The following is a 14,684-nucleotide window of genomic DNA, read 5'->3' on the forward strand; positions in this document are numbered from 1 at the left end:
CACCAGCCTGATACTGCTCAGCATCTAGTTTTATTATTGGATGCCTGATTAACCAGATTTCCTCACCATTGGGTAATGACCCTGTCCATAAAGGTCCCTTTACACTGGACGCTGTACAAGCAGATTTTCGGGAATGCTCACTGGTAGAGAAGACGGGTGCATTTACATGCAGTGATCTCCTCCAGAGTATGGGGAGGAGTGATCGCTAATGCCATTGCCCTTGCCCATACTGTCTTGTTGTTTGCCAGCAGCAGATCATGTTTACACAGCGCGATCTGTTATAAGATGAGTGCTTTCTCCCATAGAAATTAATGGGTCAGTGTGCTTTCTTTAAAAACAAAACAAAAAACAGCACACTGAAGTACAGACGTGCACGAGCCTTAGGCTGGGTTGTTATCTGCATCCGCATTTCTGCTTTTCTGTTCTGTCATAGGAACGGAAAAATGAAAAAGACAGCAATGCCAGATCCATCACTTGACGGACACTGATGGCACCAACGGACCCCATTGAGTATAATGGATTTGGGCAGGTTTTCCATCTTGTGTCCATCATTTTACAAAATAAAATAAAAATAGTGCAGCATCCTCCAACGCGAAGTAGGTAGTAGTAATTGATTTTAGATTTCATAAACTATCTCCTTTATATAAGCATACGAATGAGGGTGCATTCACAGGGCCGTATCTGTTTTGCGGTCTGCAAATCGCGGATCCACAAAATAATGATGGTGTCTGTGCGCTGTCTGCATTTTTTGCAGTCCATAAAAAATAATGGGTGTGCATGCGATCCGTATAAAATGCTAATCAGACGCAGATTGAAAATACGGTCGTGTGACTGCACCCTAAAACTCTGTTGGCCGCGGTCCTCGGTCCCTTTACTAGTATTGCCCCAACGTCATGTTTATGTCCTCTTATATGTTACACTAACCTCTCCTGTTCTCTCACTCTCATTGAATGGGTCATCAATAATTTCCTGAAAGTTTGACCTGATGGAGCTTTCTTTTCACAGCTATTTTTTATTTTTGTTGTTTGTTGCTAACAATAGGCGAGCAGAAACATTCATCATTATGTTAAAATGGCGGCAGAAAATATGATAAATCCGCCATTAGGTATATAACCGGGATGCAGTAAAATGCAGTTTTGCATAATGTTCCTGCACACGACTAATTCTGCATTGTTCCCATTAGGAAATTATAGACCCATGCTTGATGAACGCAGTGATTGCCACAAGATGGAGCAGATTTTAGGGGTCAGAATTACGAGCCACCTGCTGTGCTGTGGCTATGGGTTTTACAGGTGGTGCGTGTGTGCAGATGGAGGAGACTTGGTGTAGCTGCAGGGTTATTCATGTGCAGGCTGCCGCCTTTGTTATGTATAAGCTCAGGACGCCGCAGCCTCTTGTATTGATTATTTCTGCCTTGTTGTCTGGGGTGAAATCTCTAGAAGCTCAAGACCCGAGGCGCCTTACAACAGGGCCCAATAAATATTGAATCTTCATCCAGGGTCCAAACAGGAGTTATTATGTGTTATTACTGTGTGTCAGCTGCCTCAGAGTTATATACCCCCCGTAGTCTGTACCTTAGCGATCTGTGGCCTGTGAAAGTACAACATCCAGCTTCTGAAGGTCAAGCCATGCTAGGAGGTGTAGTTATACTAGAGCTACACGGTGACACAGATTATCTAGTAATGCTGAACACACCTTTCTCTTTGTATATTGTATCGCTTGTCTTGGGTCAATTGGCCTAATTCCACATAACAGTGCCCCCTTGTGGAATGAATACTATGAAAAACACAGCAAAATTCTACTGCACGTCTGTGCTTTTCTTGCCGATCAATGAAATAAAATTTCTAGTTAGTAGTAGTAGTAGTAGTAGTAGTAGTAGTAGGCCTTGGGCAGATGAAGCACGAGAAGCAAAGGTGCACAGAGTTGCTTAGGCCCGCCCTCAGTGCACGTAACTGCTCATTTGCATGTTTATTAAAAGTACTTGTTCTCCATAATGAAGCAGTGGATTGCTAAGTGAAAGGCTTAGCTAGACCTACAAGGCATTGTGTCTGATCTAGCGGTGATTCTCCTGGTGACAGACTCCCTATAATTCAGTGATATCTGTTTCCGCTAAAGCTGGGTGACTGTATCACGGTATAACTAGGTCGCTTGACATCTCTAGGAAAGCTGGTTGCCTGTATATGCTTGTTCTGTAGTGCTAAAAAAGTTCAGGTCTCTAAGAAAGATGATGCCAACCCCTTTGGGTTCTTTAATGGTGGTCTTATTGGTTGTTGTCAGCTTTATCCCCCAAAAAATTATTGACCAACTCAACACAGTAAACATGCAAAATATCAGTCCTACCACATGAGGTGAATTATCGGATCCTTTGTAGATAGGCTGTGTTCACACTTGCATCAGTTCTCCATTGACATTTGACGGCCTTCTGCAGCACTCTTCTATCCACTAGAATAACAGAAACCTGAAGGATCCTTCATAATGGCCCAGTCACACGACCCTATGGCCGCCGTGCCCATGTTACAGACCACAAACAGCGGTCCACAAAACACAGGCATCAACCGTGAGTACTGCTGTATTGTAGTGCAGACCCATTGACTTGAATGGGTCCGTGCCTCCGCATTGCAAAAGATAGGTCATGTCCTACATCGGGGACCCATTCAAGTCAATGCATCATGGGAACGGCCAGCATACGGTCCTATGAATGGACCCTGAGGCTGTGTTGGAGGCCCTCTTAGATGCATCCATCTTTGACTTACTGGCAAATGCTGGATAAAATATTGCAGCATGTAGCACCTGATGAACCCCACTACAGTAGTACAGCGCGCCGTTGGTGTCCATCATGGGATGGATCCAGTGGCGCCATTATTTTCACTCTTCGACCCTGTGACAGAGAAGAATAACGTAGATGTGAACAGAGCCTAAGTCAACTACAAATAAAGAACAGTCCATATCAGATTATAACTGATCTGTCTTCAAAGCAGAAGCCATGACACTGGTGAGAGGCAGTAGCTGCCATGTATGTCCACACCATAATATTCTGCATGTACTGTGTAAGGACACTGCCACGTAATGAAATCCACAGCACGACCGACCTGATATGGGGGGAGTTATTGACACAAAGGTCAAGTCATCTTCCCTGAAATTCAATTATGGTGAAGGAACAGCAGAGGCCGGTGACATGTTGACACAAGGCGCTTCTCCTTCTCTCTGTGAGGTGACGCCCGAGGCTCCAATTTATTCTCTCCAGGAATTTGCGGGGTCTTACAGTGCTAAATGTACGTGGGAACCTGCACCCTGTGTAGTGCGGAGCAGAGCCGGACTGAATTATGCATCAGGATACACCCCCCCCCCCCCTTTATTTCCAGCAGATACGTCTAAAAATCAACAGTAAATCGAAGTCCCCAGCCGATCTGGTCAAGTTGTTAATTACGAGCAAAGCTATTTTAAACTTGTCCCTGCCCCGCGAGTCCATGCCTCGTTTAATGCATGACAATATCCTGGCGGCCTTGGAAGCAGCTGATTGACATAACTTCTATCTAGAAGTAATAAAGGAATGGCAACATAGAGCCATAAGAATAGATGTTCCAGAATTGTTATTACATGGGGAATGCATGACGCTGTCAGGAGCGGTGAAAGGTCCTCTTTAAGGTGTTTGGGTATGACCACACGGTGCAGTTGTCTTGTGGTTGCGATGCAACTGCGCTGTGGTCGAATACCGCACAGCCGTACAGCTGCAGCAGGCTCTAATTACACTAATGAAGCCCACACTGTTTAGTCCGTGTGCATTGTTAATGGCCGCACAGCACAGACCGACCAATTAACTATGCAGACCGACTAAACAGCGCAAGTTTCATTAGCTTAATGAGAGCCCGCTGGAGCCATGACATGTCTGTACCATGTGGTCATTCCCTTTCATCTAGTTCCATTGCCACAGGTGTATAAAATCCATCCCCTGTCCATGCATTTTGTCTTTACTAACGTTTATGAAAGAATGGCTCGTTCTAAAGAAATCACTGAATTCCAGGGTGGATGCCACTGCTGCAACAAGTCAGTTTGTGAATTGTATTCCCTCCTAGATATTCCACTATAAACTGTGAGTAGCAGTATTGCAGCTCAGCCATTAAATGGTGACCATGTAAATATGCATACTAGATGGTGCTTAAATGCCACCAACGCCAGGGGCAGACTGGGAACTCAAAGTGGCCCTGGAAAAAATACAAAAAGTGGCCCCGTTTTGTAGTCGGGTCCAAATTGATGGAAGGCAGGGCCAGCAATACCATATTGTGGCACATTATACCAACCTAACAGAGCCAAATACCACCGTCCATCACAAAATACATCCCCAAAAACTTCCACTGGCCGGCCGTGAGGAGGGCCCATGCGGACCCATGGGCATCGGCCCACCGGGAAATTTCCCTGTAAGGTCTATGGCCAATCTGCCCCTGACCAACGCTCTGCTGACTCAATAACTGCAAAGTCCAAACCTCTTCTGGTATTACCATCAGCACACAAACTGTGCACCAGGAGTTCACGGCATGGGTTCTCATGGCTGAGCATTGTGTCAACTGTAAAGTTTGGTGGAGGAGGAACAATGGGGTTGTTTATCAGGGGTCGGTATAGTCCCCTTAGTTGCAGTGAAGGGGAATCTTAACGCGCTTCAGCATACCAAGAAAGTATGGACAATTGTGTGCTTCCAACTTTATGGGAACACTTTGGGGAAGGACCTTTTCTGTTCCAGCATGACTGTGTCCCAGAGCACAAAGCAAATTTGGTTGGGTGAGTTTGGTATAGAAGAACTTAACTAGCCTGCACAGAGCCCCGGCCTCAACCCCATCTAACAGCTTTGTGATGAACCAGACTGGAGATTGAGAGTCAGGTCTTCTCATCCAACATCAGTGTCTGACCTCACAAATGTTCTTCTGGATGAATGGACAAAAATTCCCACATACAAACTCCAAGATCTGTGGATTTAGAAAGGGAAGTCATAAGAGCTTGTGTACCTGTCCCAATACTTTTGTCCATAAGCAGATTTTACCAGAGGGGCCAATAATATTTTCTGACTGTGGAAATATGATTTTTCCTCTGACATGTGCAAATGATGGCCATTAAGTCTGCCATATAAGAGTCCAGTGAAATAAACAAGAAGGGAGAAAAAAGAATTGCCCTCGAGTCCTTCACATAGGAGCTGATTGGTATGTGGGGGTCATTGCTTGTTGCCATGGTTACAGCGCTGTTACTTTGTAACATGCAAGGTTGATGTCATTCCTTCCTTGCCAGAAGAACAATGCAGACGATGTGGACAATGTGTCTGAGGCACCCGATTCTCTGTATTTAGCCACTAAAACACAAAAAAAAATAACACCTTAAAAATTTGAAAAATCTGTTATAGCGATTAGTCTTTGTGTTGGTAAATTTACTGACGTCGGTTAAAATATTTATTCCCCTCAGATAATGGTGCATTTACGAAGAGCAAGTATTCTACGTTATTTTAATATTTAAAATATTGATTTGGACAAATATAAAATGTCAGTTACATGGCTTACCAAAGTTACAAACTGGTTGTCAGAAAATGAGCCTTGTCTCCATTTAAATGGGTTTTCCAGGAGTACAGTATTGATGATCTATCCTAAGGACAGGCCATCAATATCAGATTGGTGGGGGCCCGACTCTCTGCACCCCCGCCGATAAGCTGTTGGAAGAGGTAGTGGCATCACATTCATTGTTCACATGCCCTATCTGTAGCTCAGTCACAATCTAATGAATGAGCCCTGGATGCAATACCAATCGTGTCCACTATGCAACGTGCAGCGCTGTTCTTGGTATGCTGTGAAGAGTCTACATGCCTTTCAAACAGCTAATTGGCGGGAGGGCGGGAGTCAGACCGCCACATGTTGACCTATCCTGAGGATAGGCCATCAATATTAAATTCCCAGAAAATCCCTTTAAACTTTGGGATACTAAATCTAGAAAGGAATGAATGAAAATTAAGCTTGTATATAGTAAAAAACCTCTTTAAGATGACCACCCAATAAGATGGCCAATCTAAATAATATATATACATATAAATCCATTATGGGGAATCGGGCCTGGAAAAGGGGATGGTATTCTCATAGAGGTGGTCTTTTGGAGAGGTTTTACTATGTATGTGCTGGCTTAAAAGACTTTCTGCAGCTCCAGAATCAAATATGTCTGAAAGATCAGAAGTTCAGGTCACCTTTACCTTCGTCATGTTGGCCTGAGTAGCTATTCAAAAGGGGGAGCCTAATTAAAGGGGTGAGGCGTAGCTTTCCAGAAAGAGCAGGATGGTGAGGGTTGGTATTCTTCCTGCAGCAGACTCCTTCCTGCTAGTTGGTCTGTGAGGAGTCAAAATAAAAGCCTCTTTCGGACACATTGGGGCAGAACTAGAGGTGGGAATGACAGGAGGTTGTCGTCAGCAGCCACTCCCCAGAATACTTAGTAAGTGTCATGGCGGCAGCTTCTTACTGCAGACTCCAGTAGTCCTTTCAATTAACCTAATTGGAATCCTCGGTGCGTCCTTCATCCCGATCCTCAGCCCCTAATGTGCAGAATTAAACTCATGTTTCTCTGTCACGCCGATGAAATTTCACTTGCGCTGAATTTGCTGGGAAAGCAACAATCTTATTAATCACTTTTTCGAGGTCTTGCACTCTGACAGCGCGGCTTCTGCCGGTGGAGAAAGTGTCATTTGTTTTAATGAACAATTACAGTATATCGTAGGCACAAAGCTTTATCTGCTTCAGGGTGACAGCGCCCGGCTTTAAATAATTCAATTTATTATTACAGAGTGAGATCTCGTTATAAAAGAAGATAAAGAGGGGGGACACTGGCAGGAAATCTGTTATGTTGGGGTGCAGGACGGAGGACGGTTTGCAGCTCTGAGTCCTGAGAATGGTAATAGGGACCCTGAAATAAGGCACTGGCCCCAACAGATGCATTCAGCAACAGTCCCAGTCATTATCCCATTCTGGCCTCTTTTATAGCTCAAAGAGGTTCTCAGTGGGTTATTTCTCCTTATGGAAAGCGCCCAGTAGGAGTAAATAGTCTTACAGGCCATGCAATGCTCCTCTGGGAAGAAAGTATATAAATTGTCTCTCTTCCCAAAAAGAAAAGCCAATGTTCAATCTTTAGACAGGATTATAGCTAAGCCAGCACCTCATCTGCAGAAATCTGTTTCAGGGCAATTGCCCCATATCAGGGCAGAGCAGAAAGAACTGGATTCAGGGGTTCTATTTCTCCTTATTGAGAATGCCCAGTAGGTATGATGAGTCTTTTAGGTCATGTAATGTTCCTCTGGGGAAAAAAAGATGTACAAATTAGCTCTCTTTCCAAAAAGAAAAGAAAGCTCTGCCTCTAATGCCACAATATGTAAGGTATTTATCCTGTAAGTCAGTGTTCTCCTGAATAGCAAGCCTGCCCTTGTTATGCAGTTGTTTGAAGACCTATCAGTAGGCTGTTTGCCATTTAAGAGTCTAGAAATGATGGGTGACAATCCCAGTAAAGCAGCCTACCAATGTCTATTACCCCATATAGAGCTGATGGAGTATTGAACAAATGAGCAGGTGGCGCCCCCTGTATCAAGCTGAAGGAATATCACCCCAGTCAGGTACTGGAGGCTGACAGGAGAGACGGTTGTCCCTGGTGGAGGGGTTGAGGGGGTGTCCATATTCCCAGTACATCTTGGAGATGATTTGCAGCAGTTGACTTCTGACAGAACCTGCTGCTCCTGTTTCCCATGAGGCAGTTGCAGTAATATTAGACCCCCTCCCCCCAACATGTCATCAGGTCTGTCATCATGGGGCTTCCTCTCAGAGGTAATAAAGTTTAGTGCTCCCTTCCCCTGCTTGTAAGTTCTCTGCAGACAACTAATTAGCTGAGTGATCTAGATAATTTGTCCATCATCTGAGGCCTCAGTTGCTGCAGATGTTTGTGGACAGATGTGCAGTGACCTGACTAGTCCTGGCCATAGGGAGGATGTGACCCTCTGTGTGGCAGATGTCGCTTGCACGGGGCGGAGGTCAAACGCTCCTTCTGACAATGAACATTAATGAAAATGCATCTGTCAGTTGCAAAACAAAGCAAAGTGTGATGATTTACATGGGGCTGCTGGGTGTGTCCCTCCACCTTGTGTCATATGGAAGACCAGTCTATACAAATCTGTGATCCACAGTGCTTGTGTTCAGCACGGCATGGGTTAATGTCAACCATTACTATATAAAACATGCGTTCTTCCAGGAGGCAAGCTTGAGGGCCCCACATCCTTCATGACATCTACAATATCTTCTTATGTGCCCCTTTTAATGAACATAGCAAACCGTCCAAATGTGGGAACCTGGGTGACAACTTCTGTGAGCACTGGAATGGCGTCCATTGAGGTTGTCAGGAACCATCTGTCCAAATGGACAAAGGCTTATATTTTCGAGCGTTTATAGGGAAATCCTGTTTAGGTGTAAAAATTTGCTTTGCAAGGAAGAATACCAATTCTGAGGATATAACCCAGGGTGCAATCTGGGTGATGTCTCTGAAATTACCGCAGTATGATTTTTGTTTCCTTTGAACAGTAGTCCAATACACCGCCCCCTCCCCCTCCCCCCCAAGTGGCCGTTCTATCCTGGTACAGTAGTGTAATATCAAGGGGGCAGTTACAGCTAAATAATTAAAGTCTGTCCATAAAAAGACACCACTTGATTAATAAGATTTTTCTAAATGTGTCAACACTTAAATGAAAGCCATGAATCTTCTCCTCTTTAACTGTGGAGAACACAAGTCAGGAATAAATCATCAGTTATCAGGGGGCGAGCGGCTGCTGGGAGCGACAGATGAGCCTGCGTCTGGAGGTAGATAGGAAGGAAGGGTCACCGTGTGTCCCCCTCAGGTGCTCTGCTCTAAAACAAAGGGGAGGGTGAGGTAGCCTTAACAGGGGTGAGAACTGTAATTTGGCTGTAGGGTGTTCCGTCCTGGTTCGTATATATGTTGGCAATGAGAGTGCCTGCATTGCAGTGGTGGTGCACTGAGATGAGGGAGGCTCAGTGATGGTATTCTGATATAGGGATAGAAAGCCAATGGTGATACTCTGATATAGGGGAGGGAAAGTCACTAGTGGTGCTCTAAGGATACTTACACATCAGCGTTTTTGCTGGATCAGCAAAAACACATCCGGTCAAAAATACAACCGTCTGCAACCGTTCAGAACTGATCTTATTGTATTATCTCAGAACAAAACGGATCCGGCACCATTTACTTACACTGTGATACCAGGTCCGTTTTGCTCAGTATCCCATGACGCACATAATAACACTTGCAGCGTTTTTTTTGTGCGTCATGGGAACGCAACAAAACGAAAGGTAGTGCATTCGGATACACTCCGTTCAAGTTCATTCAGTTTTGTCCCCATTGAAAATGAATAGGGCAAAAACTGAAGCATTTTACTGTGGTTTTGAGATCCTGTGACGGATGTCAAAACTGTCCAGCAAAACACAGATGTAAAAGTAGCCTAATATAGAGAAGGGAAGGTCAGCGGTGGTGGTCTGCAATATAAAAAGGGGAGGGGGGAGTCTGTGACGTTACTAGGATATAGGGAAGAGAAAGTCAATGGTGGTACTGTGATATAAGGGGGGAATGTCAGCTGTGGTACTCCGATATAGAGGAGGGAAAGTAAATGGTGGTACTGTGATCAGTTGTGGTGACTACATTACATTGATGATACTCTGGTCTGTTATACTGTGATATGATTTCCTACATTGTAATGTTGGTAAAATATTGGGGAGGGATATCATACCGTAGTGGTGGTACTCTGATAGATGGGGGGTGTCTACATTACATGGCGGGTGCTGTGTTAGTAGATATAAGCAGAGGTACTGTGATACATGGGGATCACTGCATTACATGGTGGGTGCTGTGTTAGTATATGTAAGTGGTGGTACTCTGATAGATGGGGGGTGTCTACATTACATGGCGGGTGCTGTGTTAGTAGATATAAGCAGAGGTACTGTGATACATGGGGATCACTGCATTACATGGTGGGTGCTGTGTTAGTAGATATAATAATATTTTTCTTCTTTTCCAGTTTTAAGGGATGACTTTCGTCAGGCTCCCAGTGATGTGGTGGTGGCAGCAGGAGAACCAGCAGTAATGGAGTGCATCCCACCCAGAGGCCACCCTGAACCCACTATATCCTGGAAGAAGGAAAATGTCCGCATCAGTGATAAGGATGAGCGCATCACGGTGAGTTTACACAGGATAACTAGTTTCATCCTTGTACTTGGAGATCATACGTTTTAATGTGCGGAGCCATGTGTGGAGCCGTCCGTATTGTCATTCATGTGGGGACTTTATGTTGTAAACCAATCAAACAGGTCACCACTGTAGCTACAACACTGTAGGACATGCAGGGGCCATATAGAGAACAGATAAATACTGGCGTTTATTTGCTGTATCTTGTTACATTGTTGCATTTATGCATTTCATGAATCTTTACATTTTAGATCCGGGGAGGAAAACTGATGATCTCCAATACCAGGAAGCTGGACGCCGGGATGTACGTGTGTGTGGCGACCAATATGGTGGGAGAACGAGACAGTGAACCGGCGCAGCTTGTAGTCTTTGGTACGTTACAATATGTGGAATTGCAGAGTGAAGAAGTGTCACTCATTGCCAGGAAGTGATTCATGCTGGAGATAAAGCACAACTAGAGACATTTGTTCCGTAGGAGGAGAAAATAGAGACTAATTATCCTGAGAATTAAACCACAAGAGAGAAAATCACATTCCTGACGCTTCCGATGGGAAAGGAAAAGCTCAGTCATGTTCCTTCTAATTAACCCTTGCTGTCAAGTCTTTCCTGCTCACCCATAGACCTTAATTTAGGAAACGGGGTGACAATCAGTGTGACCACATTACAGCACCTACAGGGGTTGTCACCCAGCCTTCTCAGGCTCCTGGATGGCATTTCTGTCTATTTATGCAGTAATATATTCTCCTCAGTGGGAAACACCGAAATAACAGCTGAACGGGCAACAACCCAGGGTCTTACATTTTTTGACCTGTCCATTCATTATGTAGGAGAATAAAGTGTTTTCCCCAGTATTTACAAGCAAATAATTGCCCCTTTCTTCACAGAGCGACCCACATTTGTAAGAAGACCCATAAACCAGGTGATCCTAGCAGATGATGTGGTGGACTTTCAGTGTGAGGTTCAAGGTGACCCAATGCCCACCACTCGCTGGCGGAAAGAAGAAGGAGAATTACCCCGAGGAAGGTGATTATTGCCATTTACATTCACTACTAGGGATTGTCCAGCTTTTACCAAGTGATGGCCTATCACTAGCTGATCAATGGGGGTCTGGCATCCTGCACCCCTGCCAATTGGCTGTTTGAGTGTAGCGCTGCACCTTCAACTGTGTATTATACAGAGCTTGTCACTGCAGTGCTGCTGCCATTGAGTCCCCTTCACTACATAGTTTGGGCACCTGATTGGCAGGGGTGCGGGGTGTCGGACCACCGACGATCAGCCAGTGATGGTCTATCCAGTGTAATGTATGGGGACAGAGCAGCTTGAGCCTCCGAGACAGGAATTGTGGTGTATACTACCGCGGACTCCAATAGACATTGCACCTAACTTGGAGTCACTGATTGTAGTAGAGCAATGCTAAACGGCAGCAGACACTAAAGCTGGGCGGCTTTTCCTTTTTGATTGTGAATTGCAGGTATGAGATTCGCAGTGACAACACGCTGCGGATCTCCCGGGTGACTGCGGACGATGAGGGAACGTATACTTGTATTACGGAGAACAGTGTCGGCAAATCTGAGGCCTCTGGCTCTCTCAGCGTTCATGGTAAGAGCAGAGCATCCTGTTATCTGAAGAACCAAGTCATTGGATGCATTATAATCCAAACTGAACATTTTCAGCAGATTAACCCCTGACATGCTGTCCGTGTACACCCATATTTTTATCAGTCCATAGTTTGCAGCTTTATGTTCATAGTTCATATTTCGTGTTGTCTCAGTATTGCGCTGGGTACTCATCTCATGCTTTCTTTTATTTCATGTGTGTTCACGTTGCTCCAGTTGGCCCACTCTGTAAGTATCCATTTCATCTCATTTCATGCATGACGGGCGGGCTGTGGGCACAAGTCACTGGTCTTTCTTTGTTTGTATGTTCTTCCTAAGGTGCCGCTCACTATTTGCTATTCTTAACATCTTTTTACTATAGCGTGGATTGTCATGTTTGCCTTGGTCTCTTCCACCAAGAGCCCAGATATGACACTTTCCTTCAGCCATGATCCCTTTGAACCTGGGTGTCACAAGTTCATCCTGATCTGTACATTTTAAGTAGACAATAACATTTCTTTTTTTTGGGACTCCTAGACCCTTTGCTGCTTATATTTTTAATATTAAATTCCCGGCAGGTAATAATCTGCTCATCCGCTGCCCTGTAAACCAGGCTCCCTTATCAGCTGCAGCACTTGAGGCGGCCGTGTCATGAGTCAGGCAGGTCCCTTTCAACTCGCCGTCCGCGTTTGATGTAGGGAAGAGACAAGCGCTCAGTCCTGATATGATGTTATTAATGATCTGCGGCTTCTGTGGGGCCCTTTGAAGCGAAGTGAAAATTTATCAGGATTTTGGTTTCCTCTTAGAGTCTCGCCCCCTGCTATACAGCATTCCGCAACCCAGGGAATTCATGATAATGGTTTCACGTCTGCCCCTTTGTCTTTACCCCTCCTGGCCGATGGTGAAACGATAAAACATAGACACGGCCGAGTTTATTGGGGCTTAATACCTCACATGGAACATAAAGCAGGGGGTGCCATGAATATTTAAATGCTGCATTCATAGATAGACCTTCTGGGAGCGATTCACCAGGCGGGGAATACGCTCATATCTTGGCGTATGAGGTGGTAATTACCCGGGATTATTTACAGTGAGATCTCGCTGCATCGTATCGTACAATGTGATAAACATTATAATTTTTATCAATGATCCCCCCCCCCTCCCCCATTACTGTACAAGAGCAGAAAATTGGTCATAAAATATCCGATATTTAGTGTTTGGTTTCGAGGGATGAACATTACTCATCAGGTTGGGTTCACATCACCCCCGGCCCCCGAGTCATCCATGTAGCTTCATACGGAGATAATCAATACAGCACAGATCAATTCTTCTGTTCATTAGAGAGAGATCTGCAGCGTGAGAAATGCGCCCTGACCGGGGGCAAGAGCTTCATACAATCATTTCCAGGGAGAGTGTGCTGCAGAGCAAGTGTATCTAAGCGATACTGTCTTCTGACCTGATGTATCTAAGCCCCTGAAGCCATAGTGTGAAGAACCCTGGATGTGCATGCACGGTTGTACATTCTGAGACATCTACTTACATCTTTGTCATTCCAGTTCCTCCTCAGCTGGTGACACGGCCCCGAGACCAGATCGTTGTCCAGGGGCGCACAGTGACCTTTCAGTGCGAGACCAAAGGGAACCCACCACCCGCTGTGTTTTGGCAGAAAGAGGGCAGCCAGGTAAGCTACCCAGATGTCACTTTCATTTAGTGAATGGATGAAGGGGAAATAATGGCTGTGATCTATGAATATGGGTTGTCCGCTACCAGCAACAGAAATATCATTTGACCTGAGCAGACTGCCATGGAACCGGCTCAGGGTACTTTCACACTTGCGGCAGAGGAATCTGGCAGACAGTTCCGTCGCCGGAACTGCCTGCCGGATCCGTCAAAACGTATGTCAACTGATGGCATTTGTAAGACTGATCAGGATCCTGATCCGTCTTACAAATGCATTGAAATGCCAGATCCGTCTTTCCGGTGTCATCCGGAAAAATTGATCCAGCATTTATTTTTTTCACAATGTTTTCAGTCTGCGCATGCGCATTGCGGTATTTTGAATGCCGGATCTGGCACTAATACAGTCCTATGGAAATAAAATCGGGATCTGGCATTCCGGCAAGTATTCCGGATTTTTGGCTGGAGATAAAACCGTAGCATGCTGCAGTATTATTTCCGTCCTGAACAATCAAAAAGACTAAACTGAAGACATCCTGATGGGGCTAAAACTGATCAGTTATTTTCCGGTATTGAGCCCCTAGGACGGAACTCAATGCCGGAAAAGAAAAACGCTAGTGTGACAGTACCCTTAAGAGTGTTTTCACATTTAGGTTTTAATGCAGTTTTTCTGCACATTTGTGTTTTGTTTTGTTTTTTTCTTTGTTTTTTAGCGTTTTCTGCCGGGAAATGCAAATATAAATGGGAAATAAATAAAAAAAATCCTCCGTATTATATTGGGTGCGATTTTTTACTTTTCTGGCTTCTTTTAAAAAACACAGCATGCTGTAGCTGTTGCCATTTTTTTCAGGTGTTTTCACATCACCTTCTCTATAGGAGAAGAACATCATGAGTGAGGAGTTTGTCTGTGTGTAGAAAAACTCCAGCAAAAGTGCTGCAAAAACCGCAGGTGGCAAAAAATAAGAAACCTGCTTTTTATTCTGCCATATTTTTTTTACTGGTAGAGACAAATTCATGTGTGTGGGGACCCTAAAAGGGATATTCAGGGAAGCGATTACAATCCAGCCCTGATAATTGACATTTTATGGGAATAGCTGAACATGATATGACAGGTTACAGTGCTGATAATTGGCAACATTTCTGACACTGGAAATATGTGGTAAG

The 14,684-nt window shown here is 44.7% G+C and overlaps 1 protein-coding gene across 4 annotated transcripts in view; it reads left to right on the top strand.

The window, feature by feature from the left end:
- Positions 1-14,684, top strand: part of ROBO3 (roundabout guidance receptor 3) — a 119,201-nt gene that overhangs the window by 62,347 nt on the left and 42,170 nt on the right. For 3 of the 4 annotated variants that reach the window (XM_044281981.1, XM_044281983.1, XM_044281984.1), the window contains exons 3-8: positions 10,082-10,239; positions 10,500-10,620; positions 11,133-11,271; positions 11,720-11,847; positions 12,081-12,092; positions 13,400-13,524. In XM_044281981.1, coding sequence (XP_044137916.1) covers positions 10,082-10,239; positions 10,500-10,620; positions 11,133-11,271; positions 11,720-11,847; positions 12,081-12,092; positions 13,400-13,524 — 683 coding nt within the window. The remainder of the gene's footprint in view (positions 1-10,081; positions 10,240-10,499; positions 10,621-11,132; positions 11,272-11,719; positions 11,848-12,080; positions 12,093-13,399; positions 13,525-14,684) is intronic. The other variant, XM_044281982.1, reaches the window with a different exon arrangement.

This window comes from Bufo gargarizans, chromosome 2, assembly GCF_014858855.1.
Source record: "Bufo gargarizans isolate SCDJY-AF-19 chromosome 2, ASM1485885v1, whole genome shotgun sequence".
NCBI classification, from domain to species: domain Eukaryota; kingdom Metazoa; phylum Chordata; class Amphibia; order Anura; family Bufonidae; genus Bufo; species Bufo gargarizans.